This window comes from Myxocyprinus asiaticus, chromosome 32 (genome assembly GCF_019703515.2).
Source record: "Myxocyprinus asiaticus isolate MX2 ecotype Aquarium Trade chromosome 32, UBuf_Myxa_2, whole genome shotgun sequence".
Taxonomy (NCBI): Eukaryota; Metazoa; Chordata; class Actinopteri; order Cypriniformes; family Catostomidae; genus Myxocyprinus; species Myxocyprinus asiaticus.
Window position 1 is genome coordinate 30,571,178 of NC_059375.1, and position 22,602 is coordinate 30,593,779.

Genomic DNA, 22,602 nt, shown 5'->3' on the forward strand with positions numbered 1-22,602 from the left:
TGGAGGATGATGAAGAAAAAAGAGAGATGGAATCATTTTTTTTTTTTTTTTTTTCAAACAGCTCATTATCTGCTTGAGTGTGACTATATGGCTTGGAGCCAGAATATAATGATGAGCGTAAACTCACAAGGAACAACTGCCATCCCGTCTGTTTTACAGAGGGGGGACAGGCGATGTGGCTGCAGTGGTGTAATCATTAGCCCCCACTTTTTTCCACCCCCTCCCCACCTTCTATCTGTCCTTGCATACTTAATATTTCCTCTGTTCCACCATCCAATTTTTTCCTCCTTACTGTCCCATCATTGTCAGTGTGCTGCTGTTTCCATAGCAAGGCCCAGGTTATGGTTTAAACATGATGGCCATCTCTTTGATGCGCGGGGCATCATTTCGCTCATCAGCACGTGGCAGAGTCTGCCACCAATTTAGCCCCACTGAGGGATAAGCAAGAAAGAGAAGGGCCCCTGCAGGGTCCAATGTCTCAATCTTCTTCCTCACCAACTGGGTGTCAGTGAGTGCCATTTAATTGCCAATCGGAGCGATGGCCTCAGTGCCTGTTTAATGTATAATGACCCCACCGGTGTGCTCATTCTGTCTGTCTTTCAATTCTCTTTCGAAAAATAAGGGATGTGAACGTAGGTGCGGATGGAGGAACATATCAAAGGGCAGGCACGGTCAGGGGCAGCGGGCCTACACTTCCTCCCCTGTCACACGGGATGGGTGCTACACCTGAACGGCTCCAACCCCATTATCAAAATAATGTAGCTCATTTGCCGGATCCAAGTCTGTGCAGTTCGTGCTCTGAAATGTATTTTTTAGGAGGCTGAAGTCTCAACATGAAGCCCTGTATGCTAACGGCATACTAAATGGCAGCAGAGAGGGCCATCACAATCTCTCTGAGTCAAAGACAGGCACCAGTGTAAAACACATGAATGTCTCTTACAGTGGTAGTTCTCAGAAAAATTCTGTCATAATTTACTCACACTCATGTTCTTCCAACCTTCTGTAACTTTTTTCCATGGAACACAAAAGGAGTTATCTACGTCCAAGCAGCAATTTTACATACAATGCAAGTGGTCAGTTATCATTCACTTTCATTCAGCTAGATAACTCTTTTTGCATCCATGGAAAAAAGCATGTGGTTTGGAACGACATGAGGGTGCATAAATGAATAAAAAGTCACCATGCACTTACCAAGCAAATTGGACAAAGCAAGATGTCCCTTTCCCTTCCTCTGCCTTTTTTTCCCAAAGAAAACCATAAACACAATTAATGCAACTTTCCTTGATGCTCATTATATTTCACAGGAGGCCGGTGACAGCGAGAGCACGCTGCTGGTTTTGACACAAACATGCTAAAGCACCTTCCCTCCATAGAGACACAAGACCACCACTTATTAATCTATGCTAATTCAATTACAGATTATCAAAACGCATTAGCTCTTCCCCAGCACATCACCATTCCACCTAGCCCCCATTCAGTAGATTCAATTAGCCTGCACTGGAAATAGGATGATCACAATATAAAGGCCTCATTAGAGCACAATCAGCTGTCACTTAAGTGAAGGTCCATTGCTGGAGCAGCAGAGGCTGCAGACCTGCAGAGGCGCATCACAGTGGAGCAGGCAGAATGGTCTTATTCCAGGCCTCTGGGGGGTACAAATGATTCCTCAATGAGTCTGAGACCACAATACACACATAACAAAAGCTGCCGGAGCCAAATGTGTGAGGCCATATGTGGTTTCAGAGCAAGCAGTTATTAAAATGGACCTTCAAGGGTTAAGAATAGCTGCAAAGACCCTGTGCACATATGCAGAGCAGCTGCATGATGTACTCTGATCTTCGCTGCAGGCCTAACAATTGTGCTTTAGAACTGTTATGTTTGGCCTGTCCATATAAAAATGAGTACTGATTAAAACGTTGGTGTTAACATGTGGGTTTGAGATCTCTGGAGATGTTGAACACAGACTGGGAACTTTTCACCCAAACATGCTCAAAGCCAGGCAAGGATTTAAGACCCTGCTGGACAATTCAGTTTAAGTTGGTAGCTGTGTTTATTTTTGGAACATGGTATCTGATTTCTAGCTGGTCTAGCTGCTGTTCAACCATTTTGGACCAGCAACAAACCAGTTACCAGCTGGTCATTCCAGCTTATTTACATTTACATTTATGCATTTGCCAGACGCTTTTATCCAAAGCGACTTACAGTGCACTTATTACAGGGACAATACCCCCGGAGCAATCTGGATTTAAGTGCCTTGCTCAAGGACACAATGGTGGTGGCTGTGGGGATTGAACCAGCAACCTTCTGATTACCAGTTATGTGCTTTAGCCCACTACGCCACCACCACAGCTTACGGTGATGAAGCTGGTTTTTGGAACACTGAAGATAGTTTACGAATCAATGACCAGCTTGGACTAGCTAAAAACCAGCTACAATGTTCCAAAACACAACTTTAATTGGATTTTCCAACAGGGGAGAGTCTCACTCTCATTGTTCCTTCCTCCTTTTCTCGCTTCCAGCTCACATTTATCCATCAATGTCCTCTGGTCTTAACTCACCAGGCCTCCAGAGCTGCTTTTTCCAATCAGGGTGCAATTAAACAGGAGTTTGTCCCTGTCTGGAGACTCGGGCTGGGCTTGAGCAGGTCCCATTTCTAGAAACCATAAACCAGACCTGCCTCTGTGCCTCTCTGGCTAGTCTCACCACCATCACCATCATCTTCTTTATATTCATCATCATTGTGAGAAGAATAATGTGTGCTTCAGGCAAATGGGTGAAGGGCTGAGTGAATGCAGAAAGATGTGACCACCATATGAAATGGGGTGATTCTGTTACATCTCTCTTTTGTGTTTGAATGACGTAAAAACCCAATAACAGCAGGAGATTTGTCATCTATAGCAAACACCTTCCACTTCTCACATAACAGAGATGAGAATTGTTCACAAGGGAGCAATCATGGTGACAGTTAAAATAATCATGCTATCTTCCACACATATCCCACAATCCCCCCAACACACACAGCCATCAGTTCTCCCCTGGGGACGTTTGTGTCCAAATTGGCACTTCAAATCGACCCCAGTGGGTTGCACAAAGCTCTCGCTCAGAGTCAAACAGGAGCCCCCCCCGAATCTAGACTGCGGATTGTCCTTAACAACTGTTGTATGTCAGATAGTTCAATATGACCCTGGTAAGATCTTGTGTAAAATCCAATGAAAGAAATCTTTACGATTCCCAAATTTGTTTACATTTCCCAAAGTTTTTGTCACAAATTGTGGCCAAAATTGCTCAGTGTGCACTGGGTTATACAGAGATTCATTTAGTTCTGTATGTGATAATGGTTTAACCATGGCCAAGACATTCATAGTCGTCTCATCTTTCTCCATTCAACAGGGGTAAACGTTCTTCAGGGGCCTCATTATAAAATGATAACAATAATTAATATTTTAATACATAGCAGATCGCAGGGGACTGTCTTTTTGAACACTGAGGCGAGAACTGTCTCTCCTTAAGGGAGAAATTTGCGCTGAGTTTGACATGCTCGCAAACCACGCTTGCATTTTACACGAGACCACCGTCCCAAAGCTCAACTCACCTTGACATGGACGCATTGACAGTGAGGGCAGTCGGGTAGGGGTGTCTGAAACCTCCCGTTGTGATTGGGTAAACTGGTTGACCTTGCCTAAGAAAAGAAGAAAAGAGGAGAGGTAAAGGAAGGGATGAAAAAAAGAAGAAAGCACTCTATGCAGGCGGCTTTATTCTCATTTGATCAGAACAAAAATCTAGGGGATTGCAGAGCGCACATCAAAGGCAAGCAAACTCTGAACAATTTGAATGCCACAAATCTGATTGGAATAGCTAATTAAATTTCATAACCCCGTGCTTGGTGTCGATGGAGGCCCCTCTCCCTGAGCTGAAACTAGGTGTTTTGTTGTGCTAATTAAAGACGAAGCACCGGCTCCTTTAATGGAGCCATCACGCTAATTGAGGTCTACACATCCAAAGACAAACAATAATGAATGTAAATTTATACCAAAATAAAGTGCAGAGAATCAAAGGGACGTGGCTGCGCTCGGGGCCTCTCTCGGTATTTAGATCGCGGTGAGAAAACATTAAATTAACAGAGCTTAATTTGTAGCCTTTTGTCATATTAACAAGTGTTGACAAGAGTTACCAGGGGAGAGTCCCCGTGTGGAATTGTGGGTAAAATACTGGCAATCACAGTTCATTACTCTAATTGGACAATACAGAGACATGCAAAATAGCATTTGCCACAGAGGCAATTTAGAGTTTAGGGGATGAAGAAAGCCAAGGGTGCATTGCTGTGGGCCCCAACGGTGCATTTCCTGAATGTATAAAATGGAAAAAGGTTAAGAGTTAGCCATTGTGCTATACTGCGTCCAAGTCTTAAACTGCATATTAAAAACCTAGAGGCCCACAGCAAAGTATAGTGGATGGAGGCCTGGTGAACATACATACACAATAGCAGTGTTCCACTATCGGGCCAGTGCGAGCCAGGTCTATCAATTGGTCAGCCGGGGCCAATAGCCTCTGACCTCGAGCCCAAGACCAAAATCAGTCTGCATTCCCACCATCGGGCCAATAACCCTGCAACGTTGCCCAAAAACCAGTTCTTAATAAGCTGTCCTGGTGGCAATGTCACACACCCTCAAGCTCAAGCTTAGGTTTTAGACTCTAAAGTCTAGCTAGCCCTCGAAATGAACATGGTGGAGACTGAAGCTGCCATTCATTCGCTTATTTTGGTATTTGGTTGGTGGAAAGCGAGACCTGACTCAGCGAAACTCCGCTGACCCTGACTCAATCCCCAGTTGGCCTACTTTGGCCCAAGGGTAATCGACTGGCTAAAGGCATTTGGCTGTTGGCCCAGAGGAAACCCAGGAGGTGGCACGATGAATCTCCGGAAGTGACAGTGAGAATGCAACTGGCCCTGGCACACAACAGCACGCCCTCATTTGATCCGATAGTGGAAACGTGGCTAATGACAGACTGCAACATAGGGCAAGGTAAAAATATCGATTTTCCAATTAATCACAATCTTCATTCAAACAATCCTGATAATGATTCGTAAAATTTCAAGAATGATATTTTACTTTAAAGTTTACTTTAGTTTTGGTTGCACAAATTATTATAACAGATCTGTTGTAAATTTTTTATTAATATTTTCATAATGTACAAAGTTAGAAGGTTCCCTCACTTCCGTGTATAATTTACAGCACTATGTGAGAAATAATTTCTTTCATATGTAAGAAATATTGACACTGTAACTGAAATATGCCCAAATGAATCAGAATCAAATCACATTGTATCAAAATCTGAATCAAATCTAGATTTTGTGAATTAAAATCAAATCAAATTGGAAAATCTTTATCGATACCCAACCCTACTGCAACATATTCTTAAAAGCAGTCTTCAGCATGAAAACTACTTTTTAAAGGTGCTTTGGAATATTTGTTGTTGTTGACCGGGTCCCCACACTTTTTGATCAGTGAATTTATTTGTGATTACTGGATGAGGATTTTTAAAAGTAATTTTGATTCAGACTTATTTGCCAATGAATCATTCAGACTGATTTGTGATTCACTGCAAAGAACTGAGCAAAGAATATGGCTTGAAAGTTTTCACCATTGAATCTGAGACTTAAGGTTTTATTAATTAAAGGCCTGTACAAACAATTCCCTGATATTTCAAGGTTTATATTGACAGTGGGAACCCTGTATATCATGTTATATACATAGCAGAAAAATCACCAAAGTCTTATCAGACTAAGAATAATATTCCCCATAATATGCATATAAAAGTGCATAATATGAGTCACAAAGACAACAGAAGAAAAATAAAATTGGGCTGCTTACTGTGGTACTAACCATCCTAGCGGATGGGGGATCTGGCCTACAGTGCCAGGTGACAGGGGGTAGTAGGGGGATATATCTGAAGGATGTGGAGGCCTTGGGATTCCTGCAAGAGAAATAGGCAAATGGAAAGAAGGAAAAGAGAAACGTGTGAACTGTATGAAAACTAGTTTGCTCTTGTCCTGACATAGAAATTCCCTGATGTTAAAGTTTAAGTGTTAGAGGGCGAGAGGGAGGAGGCTGAGCACACATGCTCACTTCTAAATCACACATTCTGGTCACGATGTTGTATGGCACATGGGGGAGAGCAGAAATAATACAGAGCCCTGTCACATTTGTCTATCGAATCAGAGGATTAACAACGGGTGATAATTGAGGTTCACAATTTAACAACACAAACATTGTGGCAAGTGTTAAGAGAGGCTGACATATTGGCAGTGGATTTCTGTTTGAGGTTGAAACAAAATCACAACATTGGTTTTAGAATTTAACAGCTAATCAGCTGTTACCAACACTGTGCCTGGCAGGGTTGAAGGTCTAAAGAAGACCAGAAATAAAAATAAGTCTCAACAAGAGGGGCTGCTCTGATACCAAAATTTTGCCTTCGGTACGATACCAGCCCTGGTACCTCGGTATCGATACTAACTCGATACTTAGGCAACAAATAAAATAAAAAAAAAACTCAGATTGTTGATGAAATTACACAGAAAATTACTAGTCTAAAAGAACTGCATAATGTCTTATAGATACAAATCATGCCTTTTCTGTTTACATTTTTCTGGATTCCATGTGAAATGTTTTAATTAAATGTTATGATCAAATCATACAGATTTAATCAAATGAAAATATACTTTAACAATATATATATATTTTTGGTAAAAAAAAAAAAAAAGAAAAAAAAAGAAACAAAGATGCACAACAGAGCTTTACAGTATTGATGAATATGATTACCTGAGGCGAAAGGCTGCCATGGCTGAATCACAACATGCTGATATTCAGTACACTTGCTTTTGTGATATCACTTACAGATAATAATGCTAATAATATAACCATTTAATATATAAGTATTATTGCGACTGCTTTGAATATTACACTTTTATACAGTAGTAATATTTTTCTGCTGTAATGTCTTCAATTTCACGAATCTAGTTGAATAGAGCTCTCATTTCAGCTGGACTTTTATTTTGAAAGATCTTTGAAGTTCTTCCTGTTTGTGAAGGGCTTGTTATATCAAACTTCCTGTGACTCACGTGCTGAAATCTCCGAGCTGCAACGGAGAAAGAGTTCATTTGAGAGTTCACAGCCGTTTATACACTCAACACAATGATCTGTGGCTCTGCAGATGGATACTATTGGACACACTGCATGGAAATCAAGCATTAGTAATGTGTGTTGCATTTGTGCTGTGTTCGTGTGCGTGCCTGTGTGTGTAAAGATGACAGGGCAGAGGGGCGCTTCTTATTCATACTGTGGCACACAGCGCATGTAACATCTGCTGTTTAATGATCACATTTGGCCATATAGAGGCTTTTTTTATTATTATTTTAAAATGGTCTTTGATTTCATCTCAAAAACCTCACATTACATTCTGCTAATGGCAGCATACTTTAATATGGTACTGAAATTAAGAACAAGATGATATCGTACCTTTTCTAAATTTTTGGGTAGCGTGATATTTCGTTAGTACAGGTATACCGCAATAACCTACTTTCTAATGTGACTATCACCTTCTGGAAAGCTTGTTGTACCTTTGCCTAGTCTAACTGAATCCATTTTACTTTGGAATCTACAAAAACCTCACAAGAAAATTATAAATATTATGTCCAATACTGTTGGCTAATGTTTACTGCGTAAAATTATAAAACAATGCCTCCACTGCACATTGGCACTGCGTACAGCGGTCTTAATACAATTTGTTAATTAATTAAACTCTAAACTCAATTAGGCGACCCCATTAAGCAGCACGTTAAACCGTCTCTGAGTCCATAAAGAGGCCCTTAGTGATGAGGTCTGTTATGAGAGTGAAAAAAAGCCTCTCAAAAATCAACATTCAATTGGTTGACAGATTAGAACAGCAGCTGTTTCGCTGTAAGGAGGCACTGAAGACTAAACCGCTTCTCCGTGTGATAATCCAATTCCTCAACATATAACCAAAATGACATTATATCAAACCTAAAAATAATTCTTTTAGTTTTTAGATGAAGTAACGGACGAAAAGTCCGTGTGCATTAATTCTTTTAGTTTTTAGATGAAGTAACGGATGAAAAGTAGGACAGATACTGCATTGGACTTAAAGTTGAGTTTCCTGGTAAACCTTGACAAGCTGACCGCTCATACAGTTTTCATCTTGGCTGAGAGAACTAGACTCCACTATTGTCCACTTCATATGTCATCAAAAGGTGGCAAAAACTGGGACACTTGCTCTGTGCCAAAACCAAGTACGCTCCCTACAGAAGCAGCATTTTAAAGGCATCATAGCCACACTGAAGCATCGGGTGTATACTTCACTGATAAAGCAGAAAATAAACCCAAGATGGTAGACAATGTGAGAGAAATGTTGACAATAAACTTCTAATTTAATTAATACCGAGACGTATTGGTAAAATTAGTTCAGAGTTGTTAAATATGAATTATTTTACCCAATATTAGTGTGTGCTATGAGTATTACTAAGAATTGTGTTGTTAGCTTAGCAACATGCTAACATCATTCTCTATTCAAATAACCTGTGAGTTGAGTCTCCTGTGCAGAGTGCTATTCGTGTTGTGTGAAAAGTTGCTACCACAGTAGAGCATTCCATATTTGAGGTTATGAGGTCCCATGATGGTTAGGATGTTGTCTTAAAAGGAGGCTCATGTAGGAAATACAAACTGCGAGGCAGTTCACTAGGTTTTGTAACAGAGCTTCTGTTTCTAGAATCAGAACATGTGTGGAGGGAACCTCAGTTTTGCTCTAGGTCTGGAATCCTGTAGTTAAGTAACATAGGTGATGTTCCTCCTCCCCCAGTCACCTCTCCCAGAAGTCAAGTGGCTCCATCTCAAAACACACACAATAGGAGGGGCGCAACCTTGGCCAAGTGCCAAGACATGTCCGATACAATCCGATGCATCTTAACAGGTAGCTGTGAAATGCAGTACTACAGCTCTTCCTTGTAAAGACCCCATGAAATGGCTTGACAAGCGCAGTTTTCTTTCCTGTGGTATTCCCTTTTGAAACAGTAAGTTTGGAGGGGACAAATTGACGGGCTTTTCACTTCTTTTTTTTCTTTCTTTTTTTAAAATCACCGAAAGTCATTAGTTACATCACAGCAATTATCCATGATTTGCTACTTGCTGATCAGTGCCAGCTGGTATTAAGGGTCCATTTGATTGGACAAAAATTTGTGTAGTGCAAGATTACTCATCAATATTTTGGTATATTGGTAAATAGAAAAAGACTGTACATTTTAAATGCGTTCATCTGCTAAAGGTTTAAGCCACATAAAACTTTTATTTTATATAATAGGGTCTTCATATAGCTGCGAATTGGTGAGATTATACGCTGTAACCGTAACAACACTGCTAGTTAACCAGGCCTGACAGTTAGCCTTGGGTCTCATCCTGGCCATTTTAAAATTCATGAATGTAAAAAGAACGTGTGTGTGTGTGTACCTGTTTTGGGGTCCACGTCTGCCTGTAGATGTGGAGGGGGGTTCCCAGGCGTAAAGTGCTCATTGCTGTAGGTGATCAGAGGTGTGAGCGGGTGCACATGGTGAGGGTGCTGTACCACAGGGACCTTATTAGACTAGCAAGAAAGAGAAAGAAAGGGGAAGGAGGTGGAGGGAAAGAAAGGCGTTAATATATGTTTGGGTTAAGGCAGAAAGACATTGGCGCATTCATTTAAACTGTATACATCACAATCGTACAAAATATGCCGTCATCATATTATGAAGACCATCCATTTATACCACAGGCCCATTCTCAGAATAGTGCGGTTTGTAATTAAAAGCAGTTCTGGAGATGTGTAGTGGCACAGGATATTCATTAAAACAGTCATTGTATACATAGGCGAACTGGTTACGCTATGTTTCTCCAACTCAAAGCTGCACCCAAAGCGTCTTATTCACAATCAGAGTACCCAGTAAACAAAATGACAGTAAATCTAAACACATTTCAGCCCATGCCCACACTCCTCTGCCTTGCTCTCCCTCCCCTCACCCCCTTTTCCTCTCAGTTACCCACATCTCATCCTCCCACCCCTTCATCCCTCTTCTTTTCCTTCAGGGTCTGGTTTTGGTAAGGTTTGCATTATAAAAGATAGGAAAGGAGGGGGAGAGAAAATCCATTTCTGCATTTTGGTCAAATTGGTTTTAGCTATGTAATCTGCTCTTTGTGCTCTTAAGTGGCACAGGCCCCATTTTCAATTACCCAAGATTACAGCTAAGCAGAGGAGTGCTGAGGCATAGCCTAGCATTAGTGTATTCCCAGTACACACGACCTAACCAGATTACTGCCGTGCCGTAGATTTGACAGGCCCTGCAACGGCCCTGCCTGACACAAGGACCGGGGCTTGCTTCCATGTTTTTAATCCGCAGGATTCCGGAGCCAGTAGACATGCATAAATTGGAGTGAGCCGATCTGACTGACAGGAAGACATGTGCATTAAATTACACCCTGAGTTTTTTGGATGCATGCAAGTTTGCCCCATTGCTGACCCGCTATGAGTAAAACATGTCATCCGCATGTCTGATTGACAGCTGTGAATGTCCTGCAGCACATTAGAGGGGACAGAAAGGGCATGGAGGGGCCACTGTCTCCCTTTAAAACATGCCAAATCAAATCCAGTCTCCAACTCCAGGCACTTGCAAAGTGGGTTGTCACAAGGCTTGGGCGTTGTTAAAAACAATGGCTGCAAGTTGTTAGTACAGGCTTTATAAAAGCAGAGGCGAGCCATCTTTTTGTCAAGACTGAAATATCTCAGCTTTCAGAGTGGGTTGGATGAGCCCAAGTTGACTAGGGCACCGGTCTGAGAGGTTGAAGTGTCCACCCTGGACCTCTAGATGGGGACGGGAGAGAGAAAGATGCCACATTCAGAACTGGGGGGGTCCACTCAGCCATATTCCCAATGAAAGATTAATGAACTGAATAGAGCTGCTTGGGGAAAGAATGGGGTCCGGGGACTTATTCAGGGCCCCTGAGAGCAGAAAACACTGTAGAAAGAGCTGCAAAAAAGTAGGAAGAAAGTGAAAGGATAAGTTAAAATAAATAAATTAAAAAAAACTTGTCATCAGAATAACAGACATGGATGACAGCTGCCAAACACAGCTGACGAGTTTGCCACTAAGGCAACAGTGCCCTCCCACCGCAAGCTACCACCATAACCTCCCCCTCAGTAATGATGTGAAAGAATGTTGTCAATTCTCCCTGTGCTGAAAGGCTTTAGTAGCCATTTAAATGAGTTCTATTGTCCAGGGCCTCTCCATTGAGGGACAGCTCCAAATGGCTGTCCACTGTGGTCACATTCACCCAGAGACAAGCCAAATGATTTACATCACAGTCACTGGGCCTAACAGACTCCCTTTCAAACGCCACACTGCTTCATGAATAATATGCAGTCATTCCATTTATCTGGCTTCTGGGGAGCGCAGCACGCTATCGCTGCTCGATATAGTAACGTTTCAGCTCGCTCTCCACCTAAACGGATCAACAAGACCCCTAAGAATTAAAACAGGTGGACTGGAATAGCTGGAATTACACATTTCGGTTTGTATTATTCTCATGTGTAAGTCACTTTTGAAAAATCACTGTCTGATAAATGATTAAATGTATAAATGATCTAAATATGAACATCCCATAGACTTCCATTGTTTTTATATAAAGATAAATACAGGCTAATTGCTACAGACTAACCCTAACCCAAACCCTTGGATAGTTTTAGTAATTTTTTGTAATTGTTCGCATTTTTAGAATAAGTAAAAAAATTATTATAATAAATAAATAAATACTTTCCAATTGAGGAAAAGCAACTGAAATGTCTCCGAATTCAGATTCAGAGCCAACTTCTAAACCAGATAAACTGCTGTATGTATGGATAATCACCTTAAACAATATACAAAACACATTCTTCAAAGAATTTTCTTTTCTGAGTGCTATTCAAGTCCATCAAGTCTTCAGTCTTAAGAAACGCTTCACAATAAATCTGGCTCTATTGACCCCGTTACTATTGTATGATGGCTTTAGCCTGTTCCTCCAGACATGGCTAATTGTCTCTTGCAACTCCGGGGAGTGAGGAAGACCACCTACACGCACCCGTGCGTACGCACGGATGACCGTATACTGTTGGATGCTAACAATCGCAGAATAAGCATTCTTTAAAACCCTACTTCTAAACAACTCATTGAGATTGGAGACTGACACACGGAGGTCCAACGAGACACACAATAAACCCACACAAGGAACACAAAGAAAATATGTGGGCGTCTTTTTTTCCTATTATCTGCAAAGAAAGCGAGCTACTTCCTGTTCAATCATTCGCCAAAGCCTCCCACCACAATCGACATGACTAGATAGAGAAGGCTAAAAGACTAATCCACACATGCAGGTAAATAAAAAGGCATCTAAAAACTGGATGTCTGTGATCATTTCACAAGAAAACAAGCCAACTGGTAATGACAGCAGCAAACTAGGAAAGTTTATAGATATGTGTTTAGAACAATGGCGTGCAGGCTACAGTATAAATTGTCTTTCTTCAGCCTACTACGTGACGATAATGAGCAGTTTGATTGGTAACCAAAGACCACTTGAACTGTCTGTCAAACGAAAGACAACGTAAAAATATTTTAGGTAGTTAACTGTAATTGTAACAGCTGTCAAGTTGTTTTTGAAGTTGTATATTACTTTATTGTATTGTAAATGCACATTTATATATATATATATATATATATATATATAAAAAACATAATAAAAGCAAAATCAATATTTGGGGAACACCTTTGCCTTCAAAACAGCACCAATTCTCCTAGGAACACCTGGACACTGTTTTTCATGGTTGTTGGCTGACAGGGTATTCCAAGCTTCTTGGAGAATTCACCACAGTCCTTCTATCTATTTAGGCTGTCTCAATTGCTTCTGTCTCTTCATGTAATCCCAGACTGACTCGATGTTTAGTGGTGGGCTCTAAGAGGGCCATGCCATCTGTTGCAGGGCTCCCAGCACATCTATTCTATTCTATTTACAAAAGCAATGTTTGGGAGTCTTAAGTTTATATTTCATACACTGACATGCTAAAGCTATATATATATATATATAGTTAGTTGAAGTCAGAAGTTTACATACACAGGTTGAAGTCGTTAAAACTCATTTTTTAACCACTCCACAGATGTCATATTAGCAAGTTATAGTTTTGGCAAGTCATTTAGTACATCTACTTTGTGCATGACATGAGTAATTTTTCCAACAATGGTTTACAGACAGATTGTTTCACTTTTAATTGACTATATCACAATTCCAGTGAGTCTACAAACACTAAGTTAATTGTGCCGTTAAGCACCTTGGAAAATTCCAGAAAATGATGTCAAGCCTTTAGACAATTAGCCAATTAGCTTCAGACAGGAGTCAATTGGAGGTGTGCCTCTTTGCTTGACATCATGGGAAAATAAAAGAAATCAGCAATGACCTCAGAACATTTTTTTTGGAACTCCACAAGTCTGGTTTATCCTTGGGAGCAATTTCCAAATGCCAAAAGGTACCACGTTCATCTGCAAAAACAATAGTATGCAAGTATAAACAGCATGGGAACACACAGCCATCATACCGCTCAGGAAGGAGACGCATTCTGTCTCCTAGAGATGAATGTAGTTTGGTGCAAAAAGTGCAAATCAATCCCAGAACGACAGCAAAGGATGTAGTGAAGATGCTGGAGAAAACAGGTAGACAATATCTATATCCACAGTAAAACGAGTCCTATATTGACATAACCTGAAAGGCTGCTCAGCAAGGAAGAAGCCACTGCTCCAAAACTGCCATAAAAAAGCCAGTCTACAGTTTGCAATTGCACATGGGGACAAAGATCTTACTTTTTGGAGAAATGTCCTCTGGTCTGATGAAACTAAATTTGAACTGTTTGGCCATAATGACCATCATTATGTTTAGAGGAAAAAGGGTGGGGCTTGCAAGCCAAAGAACACCATCCCAACCGTGAAGCATGGGGGTAGCAGCATCATGTTGGGGGGGGTGCTTTGCTGCAGGAGGGTCTGGTGCACTTCAAAAAATAGATGGCATCATGAGGAAGGAAAATTATGTGGATATATTGAAGCAACATCTCAAGACATCAGCCAGGAAGTTAAGGTTTTGGAGTGGCCATCACAAAGCCCTGACCTCAATCCGATAGAAAATTTGTGGGCAGAACTGAAAAAGCGTGTGAGCAAGGAGGCCTACAAACCTGACTCAGTTACACCAGTTCTGTCTGGAGGAATGGGCCAAAATTCCAGCAACTTATTGTGAGAAGCTTGTGGAAGGCTACCCAAAACGTTTGACCCAAGTTAAACAATTTAATGGCAATGCTACCAAAAACTAACAAAGTGGATGTAAACTTCTAACCCACTGGGAATATGATGAAAGAAATAAAAGCTGAAATAAATAATTCTCTCTACTATTATTCTGACATTTCACATTCTTAAAATAGTGATCCTAACTGACCGAAGACAAGGAATGTTTTCTACGATTAAATGTCAGAAATTGTGGAAAAACTGAGTTTAAATGTATTTGGCGAAGGTCTAAGTAAACTTCTGACTTCAACTGTGTATTATATATATATATATATATATATATATATATATATAAATCCCCCCTTCTCTGAAGGATTTAAAGGGCCTGACTGCACACTACTGATTTGTAAAAGGTAAATATCTAATAAAATGTGTCACTAAATCTGTCAGTATAGCCACTAAGTGTCTGAGTAAGTCTGTGGACATGCACACCCTCCCCTGTGACCTTTTGGACCAATGAGATTGACAGTTTCTGCTTGGGGTCGTGACCCCTAGTGGTGGTCTCACAAAAGCTTGGTCTGTTTTAATGGAGACAGCATGGAGAGGCCTGTTTGTCTTAGAAGAGCATGTCACACTCGTTTTGATGCAGCGGCCATCAAATCCTGTCCTTCACTCTCTCTTTCACAAGCAAACTAATGTGCACACATTAACAGCAGGGACCAAAAGCCTGAGACCACTATTTTCATTCTTTTCTAATTAAATTTAAAAAAAAAAAAATATTTCTTTACAAATTGTATTATGAACATAACAATTTGAGTGAATAGTTGAATTGAAAAAAGTACATGAGTTTCCAAATTTCTTTAATAACAGCATGCACACAAGCTGGCATGGGCTCCACAAGTTTGTGCAAAAGCTGATGCTCCAAGTTGTGCCAGCATGATTTAAGAATGTTCCAAAGAGCATTTTTATGTGCTTTAATGGAAGCAAGGAAATCTGAACTTTTGTATGGCGTTAACATGGTCAATGTCACACATTTGATAAGTGACCTAGAAATAGTGCAGAATCTTAAATATCTTGTTAATATTACAAAGGGGAAAAAAACTTCTTCATAGCATGTCATAACTTTTCTTAGTTTAAAGTTTCAAAATTGTAAAACTGTGTTTATTTCCAGGATTAAATGGAAAAACAAATAGCCAGAATTTCATGTGAAGTCTGTAAAACTGTATTATGATCAGTGTAAGTCTATGGCATCTTTAGATGCGTCTCTGACAGTTTTTTAGTCTTTGTGATTCTTATCACAAGAATCCCTTTTAATACACAGAAGATCAACAAGCACTGTCATCCAAGTGAAAAAATATCTTAAGTAAATCTTACAACACACACAAATAATTAGCTTAGCTATATTTGTTTATCCAGTGGAAGACCTCTAGAAGAGACAAACAGACAGGGAGAAAAAAAAGAAGACAGAGGGCTGGACAGCAGCAGGAAAAAGCTGTTGGTGCTGCATTTCCGCTTGGTGGCACCTTGCAGAGCAATTTAAAGACAAAATGTGAATGTGGCGACCTTGTGGCCCCCCGAGGGCCCGAGCACTTCTCTCCGCTTTACCGCATGATATGATGAGTTGTCACTGGAGCTTGTTGGCTCTAATGAGCTGTAGTGAGGCTGGGGGTTGGGGGGGGGCACGTGGGGGGTGTGACATCCTCGTGATGGATAGAGGGGCTCTCAGGCCTGCGAAAGTCCAGAGCAAGCAAAAAAAGCTGCCAAGAACTTGAACTTAAGAAGTGTACGTGCCCATGGCTCGCATCCAAGCACAGTGGACACAATGCAGAAAACATCTACACTCTTATACGTGTCTGTATTTTTATGTATGGGAATGTTCAAATAAGCAAGGAACAGATGCAGGCAAATTCATGCACTCTGTGTATTGTTTGAACAAGAAGGCTCGAAATGAGACAGAACAACTTCAAAAGAATAAGTAACTATGATGATGTCACCGTCACTATAACAACCCTCATCTGCCCACCGCTCACACTCAGAAATACACATACACACACACATATAAAAAAAAACATAGCTGCCTAACTATGATTCTTAACATCAACTATGACAATAAAAATAGCATCATCCATCCACTGTTAATAATACTGAAGAACATGCCAACAATTCTTACTTCCCTCATATAGAAACAAAGTGATTCAAAACTAATATACATATGTCAACATTGTTTCTAATGAAATTGCAAGCAACAGAAAGGTTCTTGATTTATTTATTATTGTAAATATTTTTTTTAAAAATCATTAAAACAAATTTTCAGGAAAAAATGCACCATACATAGGCTACTTCTGTCACTTTTAAGTATTTTTCCAAGTATATTTTGAAGTGTTCTTTCAAACAAAATTAAATGACAACAAACATTTTCTTAAATGCAAATTTTCAGTCTTTGCCACTGAAATCACAGGCTGAAATTTAGCACCAAGAGCACAAGGTACATTCATATAACGCATATATTATATATACTTTACTCACTTTCCAAACAGTGTTTTGGAATACACTTCTAAGAAGGTACACATGTTCAAGTGTCATACCCAATGAATCTACCTCTTAGTCCTTGCTTAGGACATACACACATACACACACATCCTAAGCCACTTTTAGACAGACAAAAAGACAAAATGCATCCTTTCCAGAGAGCACAAAAAAAACAATCCTGCCATTTAAAGTCAAAACAGTACATAAAGAAGGTAAAAAAGAAAAAAAGTCCGTAGGAGTGTGAAAACGGTGTGTGTATCTTTGCTGAGCACTTACCCAGGCATTAAGACTCAATTGCCAGCAGCCAACCTGATGTAATAAAGACAGCCCAGAGGCCAGCGAGCCAGCCTTTCCTCCCCTCTCCTCCAGCCCCAGTGAAAGGCCTTCTCTTGGGTACATGAGCACCAGTGAGGCCCTCCCCCGTCTTCCACCACTCACTCCAGTCAACGAATAAGAGAATTTCTCCTTTCTTCCTTCTTTTCTTCTTTTTCAACTTTAGCTTCTTTCCCAAAACTGCTACTGTGTTTGAGCGGGCGCATGTGTGTGTCCAAACGGCACATTCACAAAAGTTCACTCATACACCATTGTTCGCAGGCTGTTTATCGCTGTGGATCTCAGTGGATAACCGTGTCTCAGGACGTCCGGACAGGCCTGTCCTCTGCGAACGAATAATCACACATTTCTTTCCATTTCTGTGAGGTTTCCCACCTTACTTTGCTCCTCAGCAGTTAGTCGGTCCAGCTTAAAGTGTTTTAAAAAGATCTAGAGAAATCTTGATAGTTATCAGAGCTGCAGAGATGTCTTCCCACAAGCAAAGAAACATAAAAAAAACACCACTAGAAAAAAGGCTTATTATCAAGCTCTCATGGTTGTGCATGTGTCTGTCCAAGTTTGTGTGTGTGTGCATGTGTATGTTTGTGTGTGGGTTCTGCAGTGCCTCCAGGATGCCCAAAGACGAACTAGCAGCTTGAAAAACCTTGGCTACAACAAGGTAAAGCGAGCAAGGCAAGGGAAGGAGACAGAAAGAGAGCGAGCGAGAGAAAAGAACAAGAGACAACAGCTTCCACAAAGGGAGGGCAAGATCAGCAAAGTGTGGCAAGCAGTCACTTAACTGTGTGATTCTGACAGTCCCCTCTCTAAGCCCATCATCTGGGGGAGGACGGTGGAAAAAAAGGGAGAAAGGTATTTGTCTCCGTTTTGACATGGACGTGACATCAATATGGGGTCGGTCTTGTTTCTATTGTTTTATTCTTCTCATTTTTTAGGGTATAAAGAATATCCCAATCTTAACTCTTCACGGCCTTACCCTGTCAAAAACACAACTGTACAGGCCTCTGTTGCACCAACCTCAAAATTTTTATATTTTCCTTGTCTCTATCTCTCTCTCTCCTTGTCTTTTTGAATATACTTTGTTGTCTTGAAATCATTCTTCTAAATAAGCACCGATTTCCTGTCCTTTATGAGGAAAAGATGGAAATGAAAGGAGGAATGGAAGCAAAGGATCCTCACTAATACCCAAATAAAAGAGTGTGACTTCCCTACTCAGTAAAGGCCATGTTTACATCACTATCCAGCAGATACATATTTTTTAAGGTTTTATATGACTACAAATATAAACAAAAAAACTGCAACATCAATTTAAAAAAAGCATCCGTCACTAATTTCATTATTTATTTATATATATTGTTTTTACCATACATCTGAATGATTATTTAAAATGTAGCATTTATGATTTTAAATATTTCACATTTTATTTTTTAACCTGCAATTTTCAAAAAGCATCTGTCACTTATTTCATATGATTTTTTTTTTTCAGTATTTTGTGTTCATTTTACATTTGACTGAATATTTTAAATGTAGCTTTTATATGACCACAAATATTCCAAATGTTATGTATTTTAAATACAATGCAAATATTCGAAAACCAACTGTCATTGCATACCTTTTTTTTTTTTTGTGCATTATTTTGTGTTCATTATACAGTTGAATTAACATTTTTAAATGTAGTTTTTATATGACTACAAATATTCAAAATGTTATTTATTTATATTTTAAAATGCAATGTCAGCTGTCAAAAAGCAATTTTCATTACTTTTCACTTTTAGTAGCTTTTTGTTTTTCTTAAACATTTGAATGAACATTTACCACAAGCACATTTTTTATAAAACTAATGAAGTGGAAATCGTCCTGAACGCAGACACCACATGCTGTTTATCAGCGCTTAAATTTTCCCTCCTTTTCTCTTCGCCGCTTTTCGGCTGCTGTCCTTCGGCCCTAAATGCCAAAACAAAACCCTGGGAATGTCCTCTACAAGAATCACACAAAAGCCGGCCTGACAAGTAAAAGAGCCCCAGCAACATGGCAGCTAATTGCCTCCCCTCCGTCCATTCACCCGGGCCACCACGCTCCCACGGCCCCCCTCTGTTGCACGTGCAATTTTCTTAAGTAAACTGTTCGGCCGCCGCTGACCAACAGCCCACAATCAAATGCCACAATGACGACAGTCCGAACACAAAAGCAAGACAAGAACAACAACATTAACAGCAAAAAATTACTATAAATGAGTGAAAACAAAAACAGTAAGGGGGTGGGGGGGATTAGACGTGACTACAGGGGGACAGAAAAATCTATTAAATCCTTGCTTGAATAAATGGAATGCCATTAAAGACACTCAAAAAATATTTCCACTGATTTAACAAGATAAATTCTTACTTTTAAAAGACCTTTGCAAATTATATTTGAAATAATTATTATGCCAAAATAAGATAGAAATCTACAATTTTCATTAACTAAAATAAATAATAGATGTGCATTTTATGCCTAACTTAAAATTACAATTTAACAAAATCTCTATTAAATACATAGTCATTTATAACCAGTAAAAGATTTAGGCAGAATGAGATATTCATTTTAAATGAAATATAATAAATTCATAATAGACTAAATTAATCCTACAAATTATATTTTGTCGTATAAATACATAGATTAAAAAAACCTGTACAAATATAATTTATGTTTTGTAATTGTTTCAGTATCTTAGCTTTGATTTGATTGTCAATTTCTTATAAAATTATAATCAGTTTAAGGTTAACCCTAAAATATTACAGTTTCTTTAAATATTGTTTTATAATTAAAATAATAATTTCAATTTGTAAAGCCTTATAAAATTATTTGCTTTACAAAAAAAAAACCAAAAAAAAAAAACGATGATCGACTGTCAGACAATCCAATCAAACTTAACAGCCTTTCATTCTCAAAACTTGTCAACCTGTCACTTAACAACTTAAGTGAAATAAATTGCAATATGTTGGACACATCCGCAAACAAAAGATCCAAAGTAGTTGCCAACGAAAAAAAAAAAACCTCCACAAAAACAAATCAAAACTAAAAGAATAATGTGACATGAAATTGTGAAATCTTACCATTTAAATAGGCTCAATGTGGAATAGGGTCCTGATGCTGCTCGGTTCCTGGTTAAAACAAGCATGCTGGCACTTGCCGTAGTGCTTTGACTACAACAAGATGCACATCAATATGTCATCCGCTAATCCACTGGAGGGCAGCACCTCATCTACAGCTGCCCTCCAGTCCTGATTGCCTGAGCCGATAACACAAAAAACCAAGAGACGCCAGGTGCTCTCTCCAACCCATAGCCCGGATGCAGGCAGCCCTTGCTGGTCACCTTCAGTTGGGTCCAAGGAGCATTCCAGCCGTCCGAGCCCAGACTGGCTGCTCTCCTTCAGCCATTCAACAAAATATGCCAGCTTAGTCCTTCTCTCAGTCGGCGGGAAAGGAAAAGAACCCTCTCTCTCTTTCTCTTTCCCTTGCTCATCTTCATATCCTCTTTATTAAGCTCTTTTGAGTCCATCTCTTTCTTTGGTAAGTTGAAAGAACAACAAAAAGAGAGGCAGAAAGAGTGAGAGGCTTGCTGTTCTCTCTGCTCTTTCCGCGGCTTGGCAAACATAAAGGTACTCGAAGCTCTTCTATAGGAGTTGCCCTAACTTGGCTAAACTCAAGCAGCTGGGTGTCCCTCGTCATGTCAGTAATCCCCAATGCCACGCTCCATTCACAGCGCCGGCAAAAATAAAACAAAAATAAAAAAAAGTGCAGAAGGAGCCAAAGAGCGAGTAATCCGATCCGACCGCGGAGAGCCTAGCCGTGGCCACCTCGCCACCCAACCCTGACTGTCGCGCCCCGCAAAAAATTTTTTATGTAAAAAAAAAAACAAAACAAGCAATGACAAATGGATGAAAGCGGCAGAAAAAATTAAAAGACAGATCTGACATTTATGTATTAAAGAGGTCTGTACTTGGCAGGGAACTAAGCTTTTCAACTTGCAATAGATCTTTTGAGTTGTCACAATAAAAAAGTGGCCAACTCAAAAGTTTAACAAATAAACTCTAAATTAAAAACTATTAAATAGTCCAAACTAAAACAAGCTACATTTCTGGAAGACGAGCAATAAGAAAATTAAGCATGGCCAACTGATGGCTAGAAGTGAGGAAGCCCACTCTTAAAGCCGTGATCCGACCATACACCAAACCACCGCTGTGAGCCATAGCAGGGAAAAAAATCACTATTGATCTTCAAATGGCAATAATTGAAAAGATTAAAAAGATTAAACAAAATCGAGAATGTGCTGACTTACCATGTTATGTTCCTCTCTCTGTTGCAAGTTTTTGTTAAAAAAAAAAAAAAAAAAGAAAAAAAAGAAAAAGAAAAAGGAAAAATATTTGCTCAAAGATTCAGCATCGGAGGTGTCAAATTTGTGTGGCACCCTCTTGATCGTATTACTTCCGCAGCCCTGGTTTCCAATGCATCTGAAGTTTTTTCCTTTTCTCTTTTATTTTGTTTGTGGTACCAAACCCCCTTTTTTGCCTAAGACTTTAAAAGCCTTCAGCTCAGAAACCAGCACAAATTATCTTGCAACCTTGCGCAGCTCTGATGCTTTGGCCGCTAACTTTGGAAAGCCCTTTACTACCGCATCAAAATTAGCATTGTCAAAGCAGTTAATGAATATTAATATTGTATTTGTCATTGGAGCCGGCCCGTTGCTGAACTCCGAGTCATCCATCAGGGACGAGATTAAGCACACAATTATTTCTGACTGACAGGGACCAAATCTGTGAGATTTTTTCCCCCAACAATTTAAAGAAAAAGACACAATATCATCTTAAGGTGCCTCCCAGGGACAAGAGACAAGATTAATGCACTTTTAATGAAGCAAGATTTCATTGTGCGTGTTCATAAACAGCAAAATAGAGAGACAACAGAATTTCTGACTTAAAAAAAAAAAAAACAATATATAAGCAACTGAACACTAAAAAGAAACAACAGAACACAATTCTAATGCAGCCGTCACATTTTTTTAATCCAGATGCCTTTCTGTTCTTTCTATTTTTAGATAACATTTTCAAACATAATTTCTATCACCTCCCAGATATTGTAATAAACCTAGCAAAGAACCTGCAATATCAAAATAACTAGGAGACCTATCAATTTACAACAGAAATTTGAGATCATCATTATCATTATAATTTAACAGCATGTCCTGACGCTTTCTGCGGTGCGAGCTTAGGGGTCCGCAGAGCCGGTTGCCCCAGACCACACAGACAGCTCAGAACACTTTCATTTTTCACACTTAAATCACAAACCCACATTCACGTATGAAAACTGCTATAAATTAGCATTAAAATACACACACTCCAAGGCACCAACAAATATTATCAGAGAAATTAAACCAT

General features: G+C 39.7%; 1 protein-coding gene across 29 annotated transcripts in view; it reads right to left on the reverse strand.

The window, feature by feature from the left end:
- LOC127422938 (transcription factor 7-like 2) overlaps positions 1-22,602 on the reverse strand; it is a 109,352-nt gene that overhangs the window by 13,325 nt on the left and 73,425 nt on the right. For 26 of the 29 annotated variants that reach the window (XR_007894242.1, XM_051666807.1, XM_051666814.1 and 23 more), the window contains 3 exons: positions 9,516-9,648; positions 5,871-5,973; positions 3,593-3,679 (listed from right to left, as the gene is read on the reverse strand). Coding sequence is in view for 28 of the 29 variants with exons in the window: in XM_051666807.1 (XP_051522767.1) it covers positions 3,593-3,679; positions 5,871-5,973; positions 9,516-9,648 (323 nt within the window). In the remaining variant the exon portion in view is untranslated. Of the gene's footprint in view, positions 1-3,592; positions 3,680-5,870; positions 5,974-9,515; positions 9,649-17,134; positions 17,453-22,602 lie in introns of those variants that run through there. The other 3 variants (XM_051666808.1, XM_051666818.1, XM_051666827.1) reach the window with 2 other exon arrangements.